Source organism: Saccoglossus kowalevskii, chromosome 17 (genome assembly GCF_978046115.1).
Source record: "Saccoglossus kowalevskii chromosome 17, keSacKowa6.1, whole genome shotgun sequence".
Classification (NCBI taxonomy): Eukaryota; Metazoa; Hemichordata; class Enteropneusta; family Harrimaniidae; genus Saccoglossus; species Saccoglossus kowalevskii.
Window position 1 is genome coordinate 32,015,103 of NC_140657.1, and position 27,458 is coordinate 32,042,560.

Sequence of the window (27,458 nt, forward strand, 5' to 3'; positions counted from 1 at the left end):
AATGAATTTCAAGCAAAAATAAAGTATTCTACAGTATTGTAATTTGCAAATTAACCATGGTTCTCTCTATATATAGAACATTTCAGGGGTCCTTGTAGATAACAGCATTATTAGTATCAACAGGGAGAGTAGTGTTGAGCTGATTATAATAAACAATGTAGATATGAGTCAAGTTTCTGAGATTATGATAATATCGCCATGTCTACCGCCATTACTAAATGCTTATGAAATTGCATGATGTGCTGCGTTTTAATGTAATATATGCAGTAACTTGGGCTATGACCTATTATGATATACCAGTGTCAGATTTTGGTGCCTAGCAACCAAGACAATGTCTTGACAACAAACATTCAGTCATGAAAACAGTTTGTAATGTTGCTATGGATACATGGCTTGTCAAACAGTTTTTGAAGAGGTCTATAGGCCCAGGTCTATAGGTGAATAGATTAAGGGTGTTAAAAACAGAATCACAATTCACTCGTTTTTGGCTCCAACTCGACTTCCAAAACAATAAGGATGACAACACAGTTTTGAAACAAAGTCACTAGTTTAGGCTTTATACTTGGAAAGATCTTCATTTATTTCAACGACAAAAAAGAAATAAATACATTGTGATTTATTATTTAAGAATCTTTTCATGGTTTGAAAACTTGTCTTTGAGCAGAAAATAAAGAAACAACTTTATGAAGAATTTCCAAGGGAAAAAATAACATCTGATAAAATTCTATTTTTCTATTTTGGTATTTTTAGAGAATCTTGTTGTGTAACTCGCTCAGTTGATAACATGACATGGTGTTGGTACAGTAAAGTTAAGAGATAAGGAAATAGGTTATAAACAAATGTCATGAGACGTTCAATGCTTCTAATAAAATGACAATGAAATACAAGTTTATTGCAAAGTGTTGTCAATCTTAGAGCACTTTCAAATGTACCAATGTTTTCTGAAAAAAACACTAAGAGAAAAAATGAATAAGACATTTGGTTTTGTCATAATTTGTTCAATTTGTTTGTCAGTGCCACAAAATATTTTTTTATTTCCTTGTAATTGATATAAATACAATTCTTAGAATTTCGAGCTAAAATGTTTTACTTTCAATGTTCTATGGTAAAATATTCAACATCAAAAATTCCAACATCATGATTGGATAAGAGATTAGTAAAACATAGCACCTGGGTCTTAAGGCTTTGGCCTGTAGCTTAATTTAGCAATGTATGTTGATATGCAGTCAAACCTGTGTTAGGAACCACCTTTTAAAATGAAGACCACCTATCGATAGTGACCAACTTTGGGCAGCCCCAATTTACGTGTAAAGTGATCTGTATATAAAGTCAACTCATCTAAAGTGACATGTGACCAACTTTGGTGGCACTTGTTTAATCAAATGAATTCGTGTATTATATTATGATAGATGGTAATTTAGTGTTTTACACTAGTCTCTACATTGATGTTTGCAATTTAATTAAGATAGGCATATAATCTTCAAATAAGTGCTGACATCTTTAAATTGCCCCTTACACAGTGAAATTATTGTAATATTGTCATTATTCAACCTCAATATAAAGAACACTTATCTATTTGTTGGTTGATATACACAGGTTATAATGTGAATATCAATTTGAATACAGGATTACACGTTTGTAATAGACAGAATTTCAGGTAGATTTGTAAGTTGAACACTACTGCTAGTGTTGAAACACCAAATTTGAATATATTTGCACATATCAGCCAATGGCTAGAGGAAAATGTATTGAAATATACAATTAAATAAAACCATGAAATAAAGAGATAGATAATGTATATTTTTGACTAAATCATATTAATTCTTGATATTCAACCGTGTCTGAGACTAGCAGTACCCATTAACATTGACAGTGTTCTATCTATAATAAAACATACAGCCAAATCAGCTGCTATAACTTCTATCAGTAACATCCGGAACTGAAAATAGAAAAAAAAATCAATATTACATCCATGGTATGGTTTCTGATGAATTGTATCATTTATTAGCAGGGGTTGTAAGAATCTCTACCTGCTAGTATTATGAATATGTAAATATCATCATCAGTACAGTGGTTTTGGTAAAAATGTATTTTCAGTGAGATATGTGGTGGCTTGCTTTATAATGCACATGGTTCAGATGGCTAGGGAGTCGCCTTTCAACGATATTGTCAGTTTTTGCTGTCAGTATTATAACCCTGGTTATAAAAGTCTGTGGTTCAAGTCAAACACAACACAAGTAACAAATTTGCTCTTGGGTACAATAAGGCAGTGGAATTTATCAATACTAGTAGAACCAGGATTGAAATCGTAACCATATAAATGTTAATCCAGAGAGAAGAACATGCAAGAAGCAAAGAATAATTCTTTTGAATGCCAGAAAATTTTTGTCACAAAATAAATCTGCATAATTGTTACCATATTGGAACAAATGAATGATAGAAAAATAGACAAAATAATGAAACATGAGAGTGATAGATAAACAACTCACCTCTTGTGGAAAATCAACAATTTCAAACTGGCTTGCTACATCTGGTAATAATCCAGACACCAAAGCCATTAAAGTTAACATAGATATTACAATACTGTACACCATTGGTTTGTTTTCTGTTAAGCTCTCCATAAACGGATAACCCTGATAAAATATAATTTGAAAGTCATCTGAGAGGTTGGAAATGTCATAAATTCATAATATGTTTAGTAAATTATTCATCACCAGACTTTCTTGCCTAAATTATTCATCACCAGACTTTCTTGTCTAAATTATTCATCACCAGACTTTCTTGTCTAAATTATTCATCACCAGACTTTCTTGCCTAAATTATTCATCACCAGACTTTCTTGCCTAAATTATTCATCACCAGACTATCTTGCCTAAATTATTCATCACCAGACTTTCTTGTCTAAATTATTCATCACCAGACTTTCTTGTCTAAATTATTCATCACCAGACTTTCTTGTCTAAATTATTCATCACCAGACTTTCTTGCCTAAATTATTCATCACCAGACTTTCTTGCCTAAATTATTCATCACCAGACTTTCTTGTCTAAATTATTCATCACCAGACTTTGGCTAAATTATTCATCACCAGACTTTCTTGCCTAAGTTATTCATCACCAGACTTTCTTGCCTAAATTATTCATCACCAGACTTTCTTGTCTAAATTATTCATCACCAGACTTTCTTGTCTAAATTATTCATCACCAGACTTTCTTGCCTAAGTTATTCATCACCAGACTTTCTTGCCTAAATAATTCATCACCAGACTTTCTTGTCTAAATTATTCATCACCAGACTTTCTTGCCTAAATTATTCATCACCAGACTTTCTTGCCTAAATTATTCATCACCAGACTTTCTTGCCTAAATTATTCATCACCAGACTTTCTTGCCTAAATTATTCATCACCAGACTTTCTTGTCTAAATTATTCACCACCAGACTTTCTTGTCTAAATTATTCATCACCAGACTTTCTTGTCTAAATTATTCATCACCAGACTTTCTTGTCTAAATTATTCATCACCAGACTTTCTTGCCTAAATTATTCATCACCAGACTTTCTTGCCTAAATTATTCATCACCAGACTTTCTTGTCTAAATTATTCATCACCAGACTTTGTCTAAATTATTCATCACCAGACTTTGCCTAAATTATTCATCACCAGACTTTCTTGTCTAAATTATTCATCACCAGACTTTGTCTAAATTATTCATCACCAGACTTTCTTGTCTAAATTATTCATCACCAGACTTTGCCTAAATTATTCATCACCAGACTTTCTTGTCTAAATTATTCATCACCAGACTTTCTTGCCTAAATTATTCATCACCAGACTTTCTTGCCTAAATTATTCATCACCAGACTTTCTTGCCTAAATTATTCATCACCAGACTTTCTTGTCTAAATTATTCATCACCAGACTTTCTTGTCTAAATTATTCATCACCAGACTTTCTTGCCTAAATTATTCATCACCAGACTTTCTTGTCTAAATTATTCATCACCAGACTTTGTCTAAATTATTCATCACCAGACTTTGCCTAAATTATTCATCACCAGACTTTCTTGCCTAAATTATTCATCACCAGACTTTCTTGTCTAAATTATTCATCACCAGACTTTGTCTAAATTATTCATCACCAGACTTTGCCTAAATTATTCATCACCAGACTTTCTTGTCTAAATTATTTATCACCAGACTTTCTTGCCTAAATTATTCATCACCAGACTTTCTTGTCTAAATTATTCATCACCAGACTTTCTTGTCTAAATTATTCATCACCAGACTTTGTCTAAATTATTCATCACCAGACTTTGCCTAAATTATTCATCACCAGACTTTGTCTAAATTATTCATCACCAGACTTTCTTGTCTAAATTATTCATCACCAGACTTTCTTGTCTAAATTATTCATCACCAGACTTTCTTGCCTAAATTATTCATCACCAGACTTTCTTGTCTAAATTATTCATCACCAGACTTTGTCTAAATTATTCATCACCAGACTTTGCCTAAATTATTCATCACCAGACTTTCTTGTCTAAATTATTCATCACCAGACTTTCTTGCCTAAATTATTCATCACCAGACTTTCTTGTCTAAATTATTCATCACCAGACTTTCTTGTCTAAATTATTCATCACCAGACTTTCTTGTCTAAATTATTCATCACCAGACTTTCTTGCCTAAATTATTCATCACCAGACTTTCTTGCCTAAATTATTCATCACCAGACTTTCTTGTCTAAATTATTCATCACCAGACTTTCTTGTCTAAATTATTCATCACCAGACTTTCTTGCCTAAATTATTCATCACCAGACTTTCTTGTCTAAATTATTCATCACCAGACTTTCTTGCCTAAATTATTCATCACCAGACTTTCTTGTCTAAATTATTCATCACCAGACTTTCTTGTCTAAATTATTCATCACCAGACTTTCTTGCCTAAATTATTCGTCACCAGACTTTGTCTAAATTATTCATCACCAGACATTCTTGCCTAAATTATTCATCACCAGACTTTCTTGCCTAAATTATTCATCACCAGACTTTCTTGCCTAAATTATTCATCACCAGACTTTCTTGCCTAAATTATTCATCACCAGACTTTCTTGCCTAAATTATTCATCACCAGACTTTCTTGCCTAAATTATTCATCACCAGACTTTCTTGCCTAAATTATTCATCACCAGACTTTCTTGCCTAAATTATTCATCACCAGACTTTCTTGCCTAAATTATTCATCACCAGACTTTCTTGCCTAAATTATTCATCACCAGACTTTCTTGCCTAAATTATTCATCACCAGACTTTCTTGCCTAAATTATTCATCACCAGACTTTCTTGCCTAAATTATTCATCACCAGACTTTCTTGTCTAAATTATTCATCACCAGACTTTCTTGTCTAAATTATTCATCACCAGACTTTCTTGCCTAAATTATTCATCACCAGACTTTCTTGCCTAAATTATTCATCACCAGACTTTCTTGTCTAAATTATTCATCACCAGACTTTCTTGCCTAAATTATTCATCACCAGACTTTCTTGCCTAAATTATTCATCACCAGACTTTCTTGCCTAAATTATTCATCACCAGACTTTCTTGCCTAAATTATTCATCACCAGACTTTCTTGCCTAAATTATTCATCACCAGACTTTCTTGCCTAAATTATTCATCACCAGACTTTCTTGCCTAAATTATTCATCACCAGACTTTCTTGCCTAAATTATTCATCACCAGACTTTCTTGTCTAAATTATTCATCACCAGACTTTCTTGCCTAAATTATTCATCACCAGACTTTCTTGCCTAAATTATTCATCACCAGACTTTCTTGCCTAAATTATTCATCACCAGACTTTCTTGTCTAAATTATTCATCACCAGACTTTCTTGCCTAAATTATTCATCACCAGACTTTCTTGTCTAAATTATTCATCACCAGACTTTCTTGTCTAAATTATTCATCACCAGACTTTCTTGTCTAAATTATTCATCACCAGACTTTCTTGTCTAAATTATTCATCACCAGACTTTCTTGCCTAAATTATTCATCACCAGACTTTCTTGTCTAAATTATTCATCACCAGACTTTCTTGTCTAAATTATTCATCACCAGACTTTCTTGTCTAAATTATTCATCACCAGACTTTGTCTAAATTATTCATCACCAGACTTTCTTGCCTAAATTATTCATCACCAGACTTTCTTGCCTAAATTATTCATCACCAGACTTTCTTGCCTAAATTATTCATCACCAGACTTTGTCTAAATTATTCATCACCAGACTTTCTTGTCTAAATTATTCATCACCAGACTTTGTCTAAATTATTCATCACCAGACTTTCTTGTCTAAATTATTCATCACCAGACGTTCTTGCCTAAATTATTCATCACCAGACTTTCTTGCCTAAATTATTCATCACCAGACTTTCTTGCCTAAATTATTCATCACCAGACTTTCTTGCCTAAATTATTCATCACCAGACTTTCTTGCCTAAATTATTCATCACCAGACTTTCTTGCCTAAATTATTCATCACCAGACTTTCTTGCCTAAATTATTCATCACCAGACTTTCTTGCCTAAATTATTCATCACCAGACTTTCTTGCCTAAATTATTCATCACCAGACTTTCTTGCCTAAATTATTCATCACCAGACTTTCTTGCCTAAATTATTCATCACCAGACTTTCTTGCCTAAATTATTCATCACCAGACTTTCTTGCCTAAATTATTCATCACCAGACTTTCTTGTCTAAATTATTCATCACCAGACTTTCTTGTCTAAATTATTCATCACCAGACTTTCTTGCCTAAATTATTCATCACCAGACTTTCTTGCCTAAATTATTCATCACCAGACTTTCTTGTCTAAATTATTCATCACCAGACTTTCTTGCCTAAATTATTCATCACCAGACTTTCTTGCCTAAATTATTCATCACCAGACTTTCTTGCCTAAATTATTCATCACCAGACTTTCTTGCCTAAATTATTCATCACCAGACTTTCTTGCCTAAATTATTCATCACCAGACTTTCTTGCCTAAATTATTCATCACCAGACTTTCTTGCCTAAATTATTCATCACCAGACTTTCTTGCCTAAATTATTCATCACCAGACTTTCTTGTCTAAATTATTCATCACCAGACTTTCTTGCCTAAATTATTCATCACCAGACTTTCTTGCCTAAATTATTCATCACCAGACTTTCTTGCCTAAATTATTCATCACCAGACTTTCTTGCCTAAATTATTCATCACCAGACTTTCTTGTCTAAATTATTCATCACCAGACTTTCTTGCCTAAATTATTCATCACCAGACTTTCTTGTCTAAATTATTCATCACCAGACTTTCTTGTCTAAATTATTCATCACCAGACTTTCTTGTCTAAATTATTCATCACCAGACTTTCTTGTCTAAATTATTCATCACCAGACTTTCTTGCCTAAATTATTCATCACCAGACTTTCTTGTCTAAATTATTCATCACCAGACTTTCTTGTCTAAATTATTCATCACCAGACTTTCTTGTCTAAATTATTCATCACCAGACTTTGTCTAAATTATTCATCACCAGACTTTGTCTAAATTATTCATCACCAGACTTTCTTGTCTAAATTATTCATCACCAGACTTTGTCTAAATTATTCATCACCAGACTTTCTTGTCTAAATTATTCATCACCAGACGTTCTTGCCTAAATTATTCATCACCAGACTTTCTTGCCTAAATTATTCATCACCAGACTTTCTTGCCTAAATTATTCATCACCAGACTTTCTTGCCTAAATTATTCATCACCAGACTTTGTCTAAATTATTCATCACCAGACTTTCTTGTCTAAATTATTCATCACCAGACTTTCTTGTCTAAATTATTCATCACCAGACTTTCTTGCCTAAATTATTCATCACCAGACTTTCTTGCCTAAATTATTCATCACCAGACTTTGTCTAAATTATTCATCACCAGACTTTCTTGTCTAAATTATTCATCACCAGACTTTGTCTAAATTATTCATCACCAGACTTTCTTGTCTAAATTATTCATCACCAGACTTTCTTGCCTAAATTATTCATCACCAGACTTTCTTGCCTAAATTATTCATCACCAGACTTTCTTGTCTAAATTATTCATTACCAGACTTTCTTGCCTAAATTATTCATCACCAGACTTTCTTGCCTAAATTATTCATCACCAGACTTTCTTGCCTAAATACTTTCTTGCCTAAATTATTCATCACCAGACTTTCTTGTCTAAATTATTCATCACCAGACTTTCTTGCCTAAATTATTCATCACCAGACTTTCTTGCCTAAATTATTCATCACCAGACTTTCTTGCCTAAATTATTCATCACCAGACTTTCTTGTCTAAATTATTCATCACCAGACTTTCTTGCCTAAATTATTCATCACCAGACTTTCTTGCCTAAATTATTCATCACCAGACTTTCTTGCCTAAATTATTCATCACCAGACTTTCTTGCTTAAATTATTCATCACCAGACTTTCTTGCCTAAATTATTCATCACCAGACTTTCTTGCCTAAATTATTCATCACCAGACTTTCTTGCCTAAATTATTCATCACCAGACTTTCTTGCCTAAATTATTCATCACCAGACTTTCTTGCCTAAATTATTCATCACCAGACTTTCTTGTCTAAATTATTCATCACTTTTTCCTATATTCTTTAATATTTCTGAAATGAACCCTAATTTTGGAGTAACAGACAACATTTTGAGGCAATTTCCAGTTTTTACTCCAAAAATTTGGCTATTTTTGTTCCAATCTTCTTTAGGAAAGTGCAGACTATAAATGGGACTATTTATATTTACTAACAACTATAGAGAATGGTTCTTGTGCCAAACATAAATAGTGTGATATCTTAGATTAAAATATCACCAGCTGAAACCTGCACAGATATAAGACGATGTGTTAAATGGGCGGATACAATAATCTCAGCCAACAACTGTTGACAGACCGATTGAAGCAATGGGACACAATGTAGCTGGCCATCAGCAAACACAGTTTACATTTTAACATCATGATGTCGTATATCAGGAAGCAACACTTGAATCAATGTCTGTGGTCATCTGTGGTAGACGAGACCAAATTAAACCAACACATCGCATACTTGAAGTTTTGTATGTCACTGAGCATATTTCAGAAAAAGAAGAATTCCCAGGAAGAAAATCTCATTAAACTGAATGTACATTTTTGAAAATTTGTAAAAATTTGGATTCATACCGATGAACTTTTCAGCCCATGCCACCTGAAAAATGTCTTAATTATGATGAAATACCTTCACCATAGAAACCAAAATATTGATATGTTGTTTCATTGATGTAAAGGTCCTCTAATTAATAAATGACTGAGAAAAACGACAAGACAGCAAGAAATGAACAAATGTTGGTGTTACCTTATAATTCACAGCAAATGTACACACTTGTAACGCAATAGATATCATATATACTGTACTGTTTAACAGACTTGGCTTGAAATCCTCCTCTAAGTCAACAAACTTTTCAGACCTGAAACATCAAAACAGTTTGGAAAACCACATCTATGATAAATGATGACGGTCAAAGGCTGCAAGGAGTTTAATATTGTGAAGATGAATCTATTATCAATTAAAAAAACAGTTTTTTATATATGGTTGCATTATATATACATGTATATGATTTGCTGCTGAAGTAATTTTCAGATACTTTTGGAATACCATTTAGAAAAACATTTATCTTTTTCAATAATTGTAGAGCAAATTAATAATTAGCATAATTACATGCACAAAAACTGGTTAACCAATGATTGATTTTTACCCCTGGACAAAAAAGAAAAGATCCATTTCCGGTCCAAAGTTTATTAAAACAGCAAGCAAGTTGTTTTGCACATACATAAACGAGATATTGTTCTACCAATGACAGCCACATTTCCAATCCTTTTTTCAAATCCAAAAATAACCAGAAACTCCTCCATTTTTTGGGGGTCCAACCACAATCTATTATAGTTCATCACCAATAGACCCAAACATTTTAAAGAAGAAGTAACCCACAGCAGCAAAAAAGCTAAACAGAGGAAAAATAATCGTAATTTTCAGTCTCTTTGATTGGGCAGCATTCACAGGACTTGTGAACTTCTGGGGGTTTACTAAATGAAATTATGTTGCTTTGCAGGAAATTAGGGTTATGTGTTTCATTCTGTTTATTATGTTTTATTTGATGGAATATGGCAATATTTATTTATACAATATTGAATGAAGTCCTGGTGATAACTTTCCTACCTTGGAGGTGACAGTCTGTGAGCTTCTTGTGTTAGATATACCAGACAACAAAAATGTACAACAAATTGTAGTATCACTGTTAATATTGTATAAAGATTAAAAATATTTGGCAAAGGACGACTCTTGGACAGGGTCTTCAAAGGCTGTGAAAGAAACAAAAATGAACGAAATATTAAAATCATTCCAACGACAAATGAAAGCATTAATTGTCACTATTTTGAGCAAATTCACCAGAATTTGGAATTTATGGATAAAGGTAACAATGAGAGTATTCACATAATTCAACAGTAGCGGATTTCATTTATCAGCAAATAATCAAAATTCATATCCAATGAATAATTTCAAAAGTTTCTACATCTCTTTTATAGTTTATACTAGTGAAAATGCAACAATATTTTCAAATGACTACATAAAATAGTCCTGATTTCATGTTTTTTCCACTTAACTGTCTGCCATTTTGGTTGCTAAATGCTAAAGAAGATAATACAAAACTGACCCCTTTCTGTTGCTAATTTTGATTTAATTTTATCATTTTTGAAATACAATAGTTCTTGAAAAATGAATCAACATCTTGAAATAAAAAATTATGCTAAACTGTATGTGGCAGAAGCCTTCAGCATTTGTTTAAATATACTGTTGATATGGCAATGATCTTTCACATCTCACCTTTGACCTTGAAATGAAGAGAAAACAGCCAGCCAATAGGAGACCTTGAAGAGTTGCTTGAGCATCACTGAATTTGACCCCATCTAAATATAGCACACTTTGACTATATGCTAATATCAAAGCGTTTAATGCCAAGATTTTAAACATCTGAAGCGTAGTGACTAGAGTGCATCTTCCTTGCTTTATAATATGACATACTGAAAACAAAACAATCATTACAATCATTACAGCAGAAAGGTAGTAGGAGAACACCAATATTTTAAGCGGGTTGGCCAACTCTTAACCACTCCTCAGAAATTATGGTTCACCCCTAATAAGGAAAATCACATGTACAACTGTATGTTTTTTGAAAAAGTAAGCTAATACTAGCATCTCTCATCTACTTACCACACTGTATAGATGATGATATAGATGTAAAAGGTGAGCCAATACTAGCATCTCTCATCTATTTACCACACTGTATAGATGATGATATAGATGTAAAAGGTGAGCCAATACTAGCATCTCTCATCTACTTACCACACTGTATAGATGATGATATAGATGTAAAAGGTGAGGCAATACTAGCATCTCTCATCTACTTACCACACTGTATAGATGATGATATAGATGTAAAAGGTGAGCTAATACTAGCATCTCTCATCTACTTACCACACTGTATAGATGATGATATAGATGTAAAAGGTGAGCTAATACTAGCATCTCTCATCTACTTACCACACTGTATAGATGATGATATAGATGTAAAAGGTGAGCCAATACTAGCATCTCTCATCTACTTACCACACTGTATAGATGATGATATAGATGTAAAAGGTGAGCCAATACTAGCATCTCTCATCTACTTACCACACTGTATAGATGATGATATAGATGTAAAAGGTGAGCCAATACTAGCATCTTTCATCTACTTACCACACTGTATAGATGATGATATAGATGTAAAAGGTGAGCCAATACTAGCATCTCTCATCTACTTACCACACTGTATAGATGATGATTTAGATGTAAAAGGTGAGGCAATACTAGCATCTCTCATCTACTTACCACACTGTATAGATGATGATATAGATGTAAAAGGTGAGCCAATACTAGCATCTCTCATCTATTTACCACACTGTATAGATGATGATATAGATGTAAAAGGTGACCCAATACTAGCATCTCTCATCTACTTACCACACTGTATAGATGATGATATAGATGTAAAAGGTGAGCCAATACTAGCATCTCTCATCTACTTACCACACTGTATAGATGATGATATAGATGTAAAAGGTGAGCCAATACTAGCATCTTTCATCTACTTACCACACTGTATAGATGATGATATAGATGTAAAAGGTGAGCCAATACTAGCATCTCTCATCTACTTACCACACTGTATAGATGATGATATAGATGTAAAAGGTGAGCCAATACTAGCATCTCTCATCTACTTACCACACTGTATAGATGATGATATAGATGTAAAAGGTGAGCCAATACTAGCATCTCTCATCTACTTACCACACTGTATAGATGATGATATAGATGTAAAAGGTGAGCCAATACTAGCATCTTTCATCTACTTACCACACTGTATAGATGATGATATAGATGTAAAAGGTGAGCCAATACTAGCATCTCTCATCTACTTACCACACTGTATAGATGATGATTTAGATGTAAAAGGTGAGGCAATTCTAGCATCTCTCATCTACTTACCACACTGTATAGATGATGATTTAGATGTAAAAGGTGAGCCAATACTAGCATCTCTCATCTATTTACCACACTGTATAGATGATGATATAGATGTAAAAGGTGAGCCAATACTAGCATCTCTCATCTACTTACCACACTGTATAGATGATGATTTAGATGTAAAAGGTGAGCCAATACTAGCATCTCTCATCTACTTACCACACTGTATAGATGATGATATAGATGTAAAAGGTGAGCCAATACTAGCATCTCTCATCTACTTACCACACTGTATAGATGATGATTTAGATGTAAAAGGTGAGGCAATACTAGCATCTCCCAGTTTAACCACTTGTGCTTGTTCTTGTTCTTCAATATCTTTCAACATATCATTTAAGCGTTTCTGAAAATTGAAAGTTGAAAGTTAACAACTAGTTTTGAAATAGCTGACCGATACAATTAGAGTAAGTCGCCAGCGTTGTCAGCGTTGTCAACATTCTCAATACCAGTGAAGTTGAATTTATGATGATGTTATTCATCATTGGATTTTAAAAACTACACAAATATTTTGGTTTAATTTTGTAAAATGTTGGGTACTTGATTCTATTGTTCTATATGTAAAATAGTCCCAATTTTCAAGTTTTGGCATTAATGTCTATCAGGGCATTAATTATACCTAAAACCTTAAGTACCTTGTATCATTATTTCAAGGCATGGTTGAGTTTTGGTTTTGGTGTTAATGAGTGTATGGCAGTGTTCATTTCCATGAACAAACAGGGCTGAGTTTATGATTAGTGATTTGTGAGACAATTTTTTTTTTTACTGCCATCCCTCAAAGTCGATGTATATATGGATGGTAACTTTAATCCTAATTCTGCCCCTCCCTCTGGACAGGGGCTGGCATGTTATGGTTAAGGTTAGGCCCAAACTTTCTTTATATAGATATTACTTTGTTATTTACCTTAGTGGCTGTTAGATTTTCACCCCTGGCTATCGCTCTATTTTTAGCGGCTCTGCTAGCACCTTTGCCGATAGCACCAGAAGGTATCCGTCTTTCATCATTCTTCACCTCGCCATCCACCGATGAACCCTAGTAGGAATGTAAACAACACTTGCATTTACTTAGATAGCAAACCCCACACTTTTATTCACATGGATAGTAGCAAACCCCACTTTTATTCACATGGATAGCAGCAAACCCCAAACTTTTATTCACATTGATAGCAGCAAACCCCACACTTTTATTCACATTGATAGCAGCAAATCCCACACTTTTATTCACATTGATAGCAGCAAACCCCACACTTTTATTCACATAGATAGCAGCAAACCCCAAACTTTTATTCACATTGATAGCAGCAAACCCCGAACTTTTATTCACATTGATAGCAGTAAACCCCGAACTTTCATTCACATTGATAGCAGTAAACCCCACACTTTTATTCACATTGATAGCAGCAAACCCCACACTTTTATTCACATTGATAGCAGCAAACCCCACACTTTTATTCACATTGATAGCAGCAAATCCCACACTTTTATTCACATTGATAGCAGCAAACCCCACACTTTTATTCACATAGATAGCAGCAAACCCCACACTTTTATTCACATTGATAGCAGCAAATCCCAGAGTTTTATTCACATGGATAGCAGCAAACCCCAGACTTTTATTCACATTGATAGCAGCAAACCCCACACTTTTATTCACATTGATAGCAGCAAATCCCACACTTTTATTCACATTGATAGCAGCAAATCCCAGAGTTTTATTCACATGGATAGCAGCAAACCCCAGACTTTTATTCACATTGATAGCAGCAAATCCCACACTTTTATTCACATTGATAGCAGCAAACCCCACACTTTTATTCACATAGATAGCAGCAAACCCCACACTTTTATTCACATTGATAGCAGCAAATCCCAGAGTTTTATTCACATGGATAGCAGCAAACCCCAGACTTTTATTCACATTGATAGCAGCAAACCCCACACTTTTATTCACATAGATAGCAGCAAACCCCAGAGTTTTATTCACATTGATAGCAGCAAATCCCAGACTTTTATTCACATTGATAGCAGCAAACCCCAAACTTTTATTCACATTGATAGCAGCAAATCCCAGAGTTTTATTCACATGGATAGCAGCAAACCCCAGACTTTTATTCACATTGATAACAGCAAACCCCAAACTTTTATTCACATGGATAGCAGCAAACCCCAGACTTTTATTCACATGGATGGCAGCAAACCCCAGACTTTTATTCACATAGATAGCAGTAAACCCCACACTTTTATTCACATAGATAGCAGTAAACCCCACACTTTTATTCACATTGATAGCAGCAAATCCCACACTTTTATTCACATGGATAGCAGCAAACCCCAGACTTTTATTCACATTGATAGCAGCAAACCCCAGAGTTTTATTCACATAGATAGCAGCAAATCCCACACTTTTATTCACATGGATAGCAGCAAACCCCAGACTTTTATTCACATTGATAGCAGCAAACCCCACACTTTTATTCACATGGATAGCAGCAAACCCCAGACTTTTATTCACATTGATAGCAGCAAACCCCAGAGTTTTATTCACATTGATAGCAGCAAATCCCACACTTTTATTCACATGGATAGCAGCAAACCCCAGACTTTTATTCACATTGATAGCAGCAAACCCCAGAGTTTTATTCACATAGATAGCAGCAAATCCCACACTTTTATTCACATGGATAGCAGCAAACCCCAGACTTTTATTCACATTGATAGCAGCAAACCCCAGAGTTTTATTCACATTGATAGCAGCAAATCCCACACTTTTATTCACATGGATAGCAGCAAACCCCACACTTTTATTGACATTGATAGCAGCAAACCCCAAACTTTTATTCACATTGATAGCAGCAAATCCCACACTTTTATTCACATTGATAGCAGCAAATCCCACACTTTTATTCACATGGATAGCAGCAAACCCCACACTTTTATTCACATGGACAGCAGCAAACCCCAAACTTTTATTCACATGGATAGCAGCAAACCCCACACTTTTATTCACATGGATAGCAGCAAACCCCACACTTTTATTCACATAGATAGCAGCAAACCCCAAACTTTTATTCACATGGATAGCAGCAAACCCCAGACTTTTATTCACATAGATAGCAGCAAACCCCACACTTTTATTCACATAGATAGCAGTAAACCCCACACTTTTATTCACATTGATAGCAGCAAAACCCACACTTTTATTCACATAGATAGCAGCAAACCCCAAACTTTTATTCACATTGATAGCAGCAAACCCCAAACTTTTATTCACATTGATAGCAGCAAACCCCAGACTTTTATTCACATTGATAGCAACAAACCCCACACTTTTATTCACATTGATAGCAGCAAACCCCACACTTTTATTCACATGGATAGCAGCAAACCCCAAACTTTCATTCACATGGATAGCAGCAAACCCCAGACTTTTATTCACATGGATAGCAGTAAACCCCACACTTTTATTCACATAGATAGCAGCAAACCCCAAACTTTTATTCACATTGATAGCAGCAAATCCCACACTTTTATTCACATTGATAGCAGTAAACCCCAAACTTTTATTCACATTGATAGCAGCAAACCCCACACTTTTATTCACATTGATAGCAGCAAACCCCACACTTTTATTCACATTGATAGCAGTAAAACCCACACTTTTATTCACATGGATAGCAGTAAACCCCACACTTTTATTCACATTGATAGCAGCAAACCCCAGACTTTATTCATATTGATAGCAGTAAACCCCACATTTTTATTCACATTGATAGCAGTAAACTCCAAACTTTTATTCACATTGATAGCAGCAAACCCCAGACTTTTATTCACATGGATAGCAGCAAACCCCAGACTTTTATTCACATTGATAGCAGTAAACCCCACACTTTTATTCACATAGATAGCAGTAAGCCCCACACTTTTATTCACATAGATAGCAGCAAACCCCACTTTTATTCACATTGATAGCAGCAAACCCCACACTTTTATTCACATGGATAGCAGCAAACCCCAAACTTTTATTCACATAGATAGCAGCAAACCCCAGACTTTTATTCACATTGATAGCAGCAAACCCCACACTTTTATTCACATTGATAGCAGCAAACCCCACACTTTTATTCACATGGATAGCAGCAAACCCCAGACTTTTATTCACATTGATAGCAGCAAACCCCACACTTTTATTCACATTGATAGCAGCAAACCCCACACTTTTATTCACATTGATAGCAGCAAATCCCACACTTTTATTCACATGGATAGCAGCAAACCCCAGACTTTTATTCACATTGATAGCAGCAAATCCCACACTTTTATTCACATGGATAGCAGCAAACCCCAGACTTTTATTCACATTGATAGCAGCAAACCCCATACTTTTATTCACATTGATAGCAGCAAACCACACACTTTTCACATTGATAGCAGCAAACCCCACACTTTTATTCACATGGATAGCAGCAAACCCCACACTTTTATTCACATGGATAGCAGCAAACCCCACACTTTTATTCACATTGATAGCAGCAAATCCCACACTTTTATTCACATGGATAGCAGCAAACCCCAGAGTTTTATTCACATTGATAGCAGCAAATCCCACACTTTTATTCACATTGATAGCAGCAAACCCCACACTTTTATTCACATAGATAGCAGCAAACCCCAAACTTTTATTCACATGGATAGCAGCAAACCCCACTTTTATTCACATAGATAGCAGCAAACCCCACACTTTTATTCACATTGATAGCAGCAAATCCCACACTTTTATTCACATGGATAGCAGCAAACCCCACACTTTTATTCACATTGATAGCAGCAAATCCCACACTTTTATTCACATGGATAGCAGCAAACCCCACACTTTTATTCACATTGATAGCAGCAAACCCCAAACTTTTATTCACATTGGTAGCAGCAAATCCCACACTTTTATTCACATTGATAGCAGCAAATCCCACACTTTTATTCACATGGATAGCAGCAAACCCCACACTTTTATTCACATGGATAGCAGCAAACCCCACACTTTTATTCACATGGATAGCAGCAAACCCCACACTTTTATTCACATGGATGGCAGCAAACCCCAGACTTTTATTCACATAGATAGTAGTAAACCCCACACTTTTATTCACATAGATAACAGTAAACCCCACACTTTTATTCACATAGATAGCAGCAAACCCCAAACATTTATTCACATTGATAGCAGCAAATCCCACACTTTTATTCACATTGATAGCAGTAAACCCCAAACTTTTATTCACATTGATAGCAGCAAACCCCACACTTTTATTCACATTGATAGCAGCAAACCCCACACTTTTATTCACATTGATAGCAGTAAAACCCACACTTTTATTCACATGGATAGCAGCAAACCCCAAACTTTTATTCACATGGATAGCAGCAAACCCCAGACTTTTATTCACATGGATAGCAGCAAACCCCACACTTTTATTCACATTGATAGCAGCAAATCCCACACTTTTATTCACATGGATAGCAGCAAACCCCACACTTTTATTCACATTGATAGCAGCAAATCCCACACTTTTATTCACATGGATAGCAGCAAACCCCACACTTTTATTCACATTGATAGCAGCAAACCCCAAACTTTTATTCACATTGATAGCAGCAAATCCCACACTTTTATTCACATTGATAGCAGCAAATCCCACACTTTTATTCACATGGATAGCAGCAAACCCCACACTTTTATTCACATGGATAGAAGCAAACCCCAAACTTTTATTCACATGGGTAGCAGCAAACCCCACTTTTATTCACATGGATAGCAGCAAACCCCACACTTTTATTCACATAGATAGCAGCAAACCCCAAACTTTTATTCACATGGATAGCAGCAAACCCCAGACTTTTATTCACATAGATAGCAGCAAACCCCACACTTTTATTCACATAGATAGCAGCAAACCCCAAACTTTTATTCACATTGATAGCAGCAAACCCCACACTTTTATTCACATGGATAGCAGCAAACCCCAGACTTTTATTCACATGGATGGCAGCAAACCCCACACTTTTATTCACATGGATAGCAGCAAACCCCACACTTTTATTCACATGGATAGCAGCAAACCCCAGACTTTTATTCACATTGATAGCAGTAAACCCCACACTTTTATTCACATTGATAGCAGTAAACCCCACACTTTTATTCACATAGATAGCAGAAAACCCCAGACTTTTATTCACATAGATAGCAGCAAACCCCAAACTTTTATTCACATTGATAGCAGCAAACCCCACACTTTTATTCACATGGATAGCAGCAAACCCCAAACTTTCATTCACATGGATAGCAGCAAACCCCAGACTTTTATTCACATTGATAGCAGTAAACCCCACACTTTTATTCACATTGATAGCAGTAAACCCCACACTTTTATTCACATAGATAGCAGAAAACCCCAGACTTTTATTCACATAGATAGCAGCAAACCCCAAACTTTTATTCACATTGATAGCAGCAAACCCCACACTTTTATTCACATGGATAGCAGCAAACCCCAAACTTTCATTCACATGGATAGCAGCAAACCCCAGACTTTTATTCACATGGATGGCAGCAAACCCCAGACTTTTATTCACATAGATAGCAGTAAACCCCACACTTTTATTCACATAGATAGCAGTAAACCCCACACTTTTATTCACATAGATAGCAGCAAACCCCAAACTTTTATTCACATTGATAGCAGCAAATCCCACACTTTTATTCACATTGATAGCAGTAAACCCCAAACTTTTATTCACATTGATAGCAGCAAACCCCACACTTTTATTCACATTGATAGCAGCAAACCCCACACTTTTATTCACATTGATAGCAGTAAAACCCACACTTTTATTCACATGGATAGCAGCAAACCCCAAACTTTTATTCACATTGATAGCAGTAAAGCCCACACTTTTATTCATATTGATAGCAGTAAACCCCACACTTTCATTCACATGGATAGCAGTAAACCCCACACTTTTATTCACATGGATAGCAGTAAACCCCACACTTTTATTCACATTGATAGCAGTAAACCCCAAACTTGTATTCACATTGATAGCAGTAAACTCCAAACTTTTATTCACATTGATAGCAGCAAACCCCAGACTTTTATTCACATGGATAGCAGCAAACCCCACACTTTTATTCACATAGATAGCAGCAAACCCCAAACTTTTATTCACATTGATAGCAGCAAATCCCACACTTTTATTCACATTGATAGCAGTAAACCCCAAACTTTTATTCACATTGATAGCAGCAAATCCCACACTTTTATTCACATTGATAGCAGTAAACCCCAAACTTTTATTCACATTGATAGCAGCAAACCCCACACTTTTATTCACATTGATAGCAGCAAACCCCACACTTTTATTCACATTGATAGCAGCAAAACCCACACTTTTATTCACATGGATAGCAGTAAACCCCAAACGTTTATTCACATGGATAGCAGCAAACCCCACACTTTTATTCACATTGATAGCAGTAAACTCCAAACTTTTATTCACATTGATAGCAGTAAACCCCAAACTTTTATTCACATTGATAGCAGTAAACTCCAAACTTTTATTCACATTGATAGCAGCAAATCCCACACTTTTATTCACATTGATAGCAGCAAACCCCACACTTTTATTCACATTGATAGCAGCAAACCCCCCACTTTTATTCATATGGATAGCAGCAAACCCCAAACTTTTATTCACATTGATAGCAGCAAACCCCAAACTTTTATTCACATTGATAGCAGCAAACCCCACACTTTTATTCACATAGATAGCAGCAAACCCCACACTTTTATTCACATGGATAGCAGCAAACCCCAAACTTTTATTCATATGGATAGCAGTAAACCCCACATTTTTATTCACATGGATAGCAGCAAACCCCACATTTTTATTCACATAGATAGCAGTAAAGCCCACACTTTTATTCATATTGATAGCAGTAAACCCCACATTTTTATTCACATGGATAGCAGTAAACCCCCCACTTTTATTCATATGGATAGCAGTAAACCCCACATTTTTATTCACATGGATAGCAGTAAACGCCACACTTTTATTCACATGGATAGCAGCAAACCCCACATTTTCAATCACATAGATAGCAGTAAAGCCCACACTTTTATTCATATTGATAGCAGTAAACCCCACATTTTTATTCACATGGATAGCAGTAAACCCCCCACTTTTATTCATATGGATAGCAGTAAACCCCACACTTTTATTCACATGGATAGCAGTAAACGCCACACTTTTATTCACATGGATAGCAGTAAACCCCAAATTTTTATTCACATAGATAGCAGTAAAGCCCACACTTTTATTCATATTGATAGCAGTAAACCCCACATTTTTATTCACATGGATAGCAGTAAACCCCACACTTTCATTCACATGGATAGCAGTAAACCCCACACTTGTATTCACATGAATAGAAACAAACCCCAACCCTACCCACTGTTATTGCAACTTATCATTAAGTTTTATTGTTTAATATTAGTGAGTTTGAACCAAATATGTATTTACCAACACAAATGCACTTATTTTACATACTTTCAGATACCTTCCTTTATACACCAATACTCACATCATCTTTTGCTTTCCTGTGTTTTTTTTCAGGTAGCCTTACTGGAGAATTAGACAATAATGCAACACCACAGTGTGCGTGTTTCAATGCCCCCACATCATTTGTACCGTCTCCGCACATCAGTGTTGTGTATCCGAGACTTTTCAATGATGTGATAACAAGTTCCTGTAGGAAAAGGATCCAATGTATCAGATATTTTGAAGAACCAATGAAATGAACAATGAACAAATTGTCAACTGTGGATTGGTCTGAGTTTGATGTACATAAAATCACAAACAAGCAGCCTGTCGGCTGAGATAGCCTCGCTGTTAGCAATGCACATTTCAATTAAAGTACTGAAGATATCATCTTGAAATGAACAAATCCGAGAGAGGTCTACCTGAGGTACCTATATGTATAATATCAAAGCAATTGGACGTGCAGTTTTTAACAAGAAGTCGAAAATATCACTTTTCACCAAAAACGATGAAAATATTCATCAAAATTAGAGATTTGTAGATAACGAAATGAACACATCTGTGAGAGGTCTGCCCAAGGTACATATACACCAAGTATCAAAGCAATAACAAGTCGAAAAAGTAAAAAGTTGACATGGACGACAACGGAGGATGGCAGCAGAGCTAAAAAATGGTTTACATGAACTTGTATTTATCTAATGTGAAAAAAAATTATGGTGTAAACATAAATAAGTTATCCGAGGTCATTTATCAATTTTTATTGGGGTCCTGTGATTATGTAAAGGGGAACAGGAAATGGGTAATAAATGTTTGAATGTTGGCGACCATTTTAGAGAAGCAGTCATGTAACGTTACGTCTCGGATTCTGAGATAAATCTCTCAGCCAATCAGATTGTTTTAATTTTAGCCTATCACAGGCGAGATGTTATTGACCTATCGTACACATTCCCGCCAATATATATTTGCGTTACGATTACTACTTTATAGAGTTGTGTTTTCTATCACGTTCGTTCAGAGAGTATATATACTCAGAATTTGTGTATTTCACCAGTGTTCATCTGTTGTTACTACTTACTATATCAGTCTATCTGGCAATAAACCACCACTGTGTTTTTTGTATACAACTGATCTGTCTGGTTCTGTTCCGGTATAGTCTTCCCGAATCCTACCCCGGGGAGTTAACTGCTACACACTACATTTACTCCCCAACATTTTGGTGCCGAGACCAGGATCAACTAGCAAGATGCCGGAGACAAAACAATCCGCCGGGCAAGGAGAAAACGTCAATGTTGATCAACACGCTGCAGCGTCACAGAAACTAAAAAGATCGCGTCGAGGTCAACGCTCACAGATGACCAGACTATTCAACAAAGCCGATGCTCTCATGGCCAAGTACGAAGAAGACAGCGCCGATAAACAGGCCACGCTCGACACGCTGGAAGGGCTTAATGATCAACTTACCAGTAAGTTCCATCTACTTGCCGACCTAGAAGTTAACATTTTGGACCTCACCTCAGACGAAGACTTTGATGCGGAAAACGAAACGTCCGGTGACTATCAAGCTGATATATATGAACGCAATCACAATATCGCCATGTTTGTGAGAAAGAACAGACTGAAGACGACGCCTGAGACAACAAACAACAGTAACACTCAACCACATCCAACGCGGAAAACAGTCGCGCTACCAAAGATCGAATTACAAACCTTTTCCGGTAATGTTTTAGAATGGGCAAGTTTCTTTGATATCTTCAAGTCATCCATTCACTCTGACACTACCTTAGATAACATTCAAAAGTTTGTTTATTTACGAAGTATGTTGAAAGATGAAGCTGTAAGAACTGTCGGCGGTTTGACGCTGACGGATGCTAACTACTCACACGCAATCGAGCTACTAGAGGAAAGATACGGACAAAAGCATCAAAGTAATGACGCCCATATGACTGCGTTATGGAATCTAAGTAAACCCGTGGATGACGCGAACAGTTTGAGACACTTCTATGACTCACTCGAGAGTCACGTCCGAGGACTACAATCTTTAGGGAAGGATGAGCTTACCTATGGCGAACTTTTAGTTCCTATGATAAGAGAGAAACTACCTCCAAGCATACGCAAACAGATTGCCAGAGATCATGGTAGTTCAGCCCGGACCTTACCTGACCTACGCAAAGCAATTCTACGTGAAATAGACACACTGCAAGCCGGTAAGCCAATAGACGGTTTATTCACCATGAATGATACATTGCAGCCGGAATTAACCGCTGCGTTTCACACAACAGCACAGTCAACGAAAAAGAGACCGCAAACTTGTCCCTTTTGCAAGAGTACGCACTTCGCATCGAACTATACGATAATTGCTGCACGCAAGAGACTGGACATTGTTAAGAAAGATCGACTTTGCTTCAATTGTTTCGGTAAGCACAGAGTTTCTGAGTGCAAATTGAAATACTCGTGTCGCGTCTGTAAGAAACGCCATCATACCGCTCTACACTACGACGCGAACAAGCCTGAACGGTCATCTACATCGTCAACTACTACTTCTGAAATCACCGTGACCCTGATCAAAGCCAACCCTTTGCTAAATAAGAAAACCGCCATCGGACCCGTGCTGTTGAAAACCGCGCTTGTGCCGATATCAGCCGGGAACGGAAATCCTATACGCGCTGTTGTTCTTTTCGATGAAGGGGCAAATATGACATTCACAACAGAGAAATTTGCCCGAGAGTTGTCCGCGAAAACGACACGCCACGAGCACATCAAACTATCAACATTTGGTGACAAAACGTCCAATGTACGCGCCATGGCATTCACTGAGTTAACCGCACATGAATTGAATGGAAATACCTCGACGATCGACGCAATGATTATACCTGAAATATCTTCGGACTTGACTAATCACATTTCCCAGGAAATTCATAACATGAGCCATTTGAAGGGATTACATTTCGCTCATCCAGTTTCTGATGATGAGAAACTTCCTATTGATATATTAATAGGGGCTGATCAATATTGGAATTACGTTGGATCTCAAGTAATTTCTGGTATGGTCGGTCCAACCGCCGTATCCTCCAAATTTGGATATTTGCTCTCCGGGCCCTCTGGAACTACTAATACAGTGGATTCTAATGTACGTATGCTTCACGTGATTTCTACTCCGGACAATTATGTTACCAAGAATACTATTGTAACGGAAAATGGCCGCGAAATTGTTGATAACGTGGATATTCAATATACTCGCCGAGGCGACGACGCAAAAGTCCAAAATGTGTGGGACTTGGAACTAATTGGAATTAAAGAAAGTCCGGAAACTGACAAACGTATGAGCTACGAATCGTATAAAGACACGCATCTGAGGGTCGACCAAGGAAAATACGTCGCATGACTACCATGGAAAGAGGATCACCCACCACAGCCGACGAACTATAGTGTTACTGTGAACCGTACACGTAACATGATTCGCCGACTAACACCAGATGTCGAGTTCGAATTACACGCTTTCGCCGACGCCAGTCCCAAAGCATATGGTGCGGTGATCTACCTAAGATGTGCACAACAAACTTCCTTTGTGATGGCGAAAACCAGAATCGCGCCAATGACCGAAACTACGCTACCAAGATTGGAACTTATGGCAACATTAATTGCTACACGTCTCAGTAAATATGTCAAAGATGCGCTATCTGACACATATAACATTACTAATTTCTATTTGTGGTCAGACAGCCAAATCACGCTTCACTGGTTAAATAGTGACAAGAAACTGCCGATCTTCGCGAAAAATTGTGTGGATGAAATTTGTGAATTTCAGTCTACTAGGAAATATTGTCCCACCGAAGAAAATCCCGCTGACTTACTAACCAGAGGGATTACCTACGAAAACCTGGAAAATTCTGATTTGTGGTGGAAAGGCCCAAAATGGCTACCAACAACAAGGGATTGGCCGAGTTGTCCTGCCTTTGATGCAAATGTATTGCATTCTGCGATTGAGCCAAATGAAACTGATCTAATTAACCCACGCACGAGAGATGGGGTCAATGAACTACCTGCCCACGATGTTGGAATTATCACTACTCCAGCACGGGAAAATACTATTGATAATCAATCGTGTGCTGTTACTAATCCTACTGATCGGGGAATTCATCGTATTATGGATATTTCCAGATATAACGATTTGGACAAATTATTACGTGTGACCAGCTATGTGCTACGTTTTATCAACCGGATTAAATCTAACGATATAAACACTGGAATGATAACCGCTGATGAACTGAACCGCGCTGAAAATATGTGGGTCAAACATATTCAACGTCAATACTACGGCGATACAATCCAATCCGTTAAATTTAATTTAACTCGATGTGCTCCCATCGTTCAACAACTGAATTTGTTCGTGGACGAAGATGATATACTCCGCTGTAGGAGTAGAATCCATAATGCTGCATTAGATTTTGTGACGAAATTTCCAGCATTAATACCCTCGCATCACAAACTAACGGACTTGATCATTTGGAAAGCACACAATCTGATGTGTCATGAAGGAGTTCAATCTACAGTGACGCATATACGACAGAAATATTGGATACCTAAAATACGGATTATTGTGCGTAACGTCATTCATAAGTGTGTGAAATGCAATAAAGTTACAGGGAAACCGTACGCAAACCCAGTTCAGGCATCGTTGCCGAGTTACCGAGTGAACATTGTCCCTGCTTTCACTATAACTGGTGTAGATTTCACGGGAAATCTATTTACGAAATCAGCTGATGGAACACGCGATAAAGCGTACGTTTGTTTATTTACTTGCGGGGTGACACGTGCGATTCACCTCGAACTTGTGCCTGATTTGTCAACAAAAACGTTCATGCACGCATTCAGAAGATTTGCTGCCAGACGTTCACTTCCAAGTCGCATGTTGTCTGATAATGCATCGACCTACATTTCCGCGGCTGATGAAATTCGCACACTATTTGATACACCGGAAGTCCGAGACTTTCTCGCTGCACACCGAGTGCAATGGACTTTTATACCGAAACGTGCCCCGTGGTATGGAGGTTTTTGGGAGAGATTAATTGGGCTAACAAAAAATGCTATTAAGAAGACACTGGGTCGAGCGTTAATAACATTCGACGAACTCTCAACCTTAGTAACAGAAATTGAAGCCGTTCTCAATGATCGACCCCTTACGTACGTGTCATCAAGTATTAATGACAACATAGCATTGACTCCGAATCACCTACTTCACGGGCGGACATTGACCTCATTACCATATATCGAAGTCACTGACGACGAAATACGCGATCCTACTTATCAGTTCTCAGACCACCGTGAAATGAATAATCGTTATGTCCACTTGTCAAGATTACATGCTCAATTTTGGCGAAGATGGTCGACCGAATATTTGACTGCCCTTCGAGAGAGACACCCAACTACAGGAAGTAAAGGGAATACAATAAAAGTTGGAGATGTTGTGATAATCCACAGTGATGTGGATAAACGCCAGAAATGGCATCTTGGCACCGTAACTAAATTAGTTTACGGCAACGACCAACTTGTGAGATCCGCTGAGTTAAATACAGCTAACGGACCTACCAATCGGCCGATACATAAATTGTATCCGTTAGAAGTTGTTTCCAAGGAATTAACATCGCCTGAAAGTAATAATCAATCAGATGTTAGATTACCTGAGAATTTAGAGAAGCAGTCATGTAACGTTACGTCTCGGATTCTGAGATAAATCTCTCAGCCAATCAGATTGTTTTAATTTTAGCCTATCACAGGCGAGATGTTATTGACCTATCGTACACATTCTCGCCAATTTATATTTGCGTTACGATTACTACTTTATAGAGTTGTGTTTTCTATCACGTTCGTTCAGAGAGTATATATACTCAGAATTTGTGTATTTCATGAGTGTTCATCTGTTGTTACTACTTACTATATCAGTCTATCTGGCAATAAACCACCACTGTGTTTTTTGTATACAACTGATCTGTCTGGTTCTGTTCCGGTATATAGTCTTCCCGAATCCTACCCCGGGGAGTTAACTGCTACACACTACATTTACTCCCCAACAACCATTTCATGTTCTCAACAGTTGAATTTCGTTTGCCAATGAATTGTGTTCCAAAATATCAAGAGAAACCCCCAATACAAATTAGTGAATAA

At 36.4% G+C, this 27,458-nt stretch overlaps 1 protein-coding gene across 1 annotated transcript in view; it reads right to left on the reverse strand.

The window, feature by feature from the left end:
- Nucleotides 1-555: 555 nt before the first annotated feature.
- The window catches only part of LOC102810003 (endoplasmic reticulum transmembrane helix translocase-like), a 55,758-nt gene continuing 28,855 nt past the window's right edge, over nucleotides 556-27,458 (reverse strand). The window contains exons 18-25 of the mRNA XM_085492381.1: nucleotides 21,340-21,504; nucleotides 13,609-13,737; nucleotides 12,933-13,050; nucleotides 10,962-11,158; nucleotides 10,296-10,438; nucleotides 9,435-9,546; nucleotides 2,490-2,633; nucleotides 556-1,939 (exon numbers count right to left, since the gene is read on the reverse strand). Of these exons, the coding sequence (XP_085348507.1) occupies nucleotides 1,832-1,939; nucleotides 2,490-2,633; nucleotides 9,435-9,546; nucleotides 10,296-10,438; nucleotides 10,962-11,158; nucleotides 12,933-13,050; nucleotides 13,609-13,737; nucleotides 21,340-21,504 (1,116 nt within the window). The 3' untranslated portion in view covers nucleotides 556-1,831. The remainder of the gene's footprint in view (nucleotides 1,940-2,489; nucleotides 2,634-9,434; nucleotides 9,547-10,295; nucleotides 10,439-10,961; nucleotides 11,159-12,932; nucleotides 13,051-13,608; nucleotides 13,738-21,339; nucleotides 21,505-27,458) is intronic.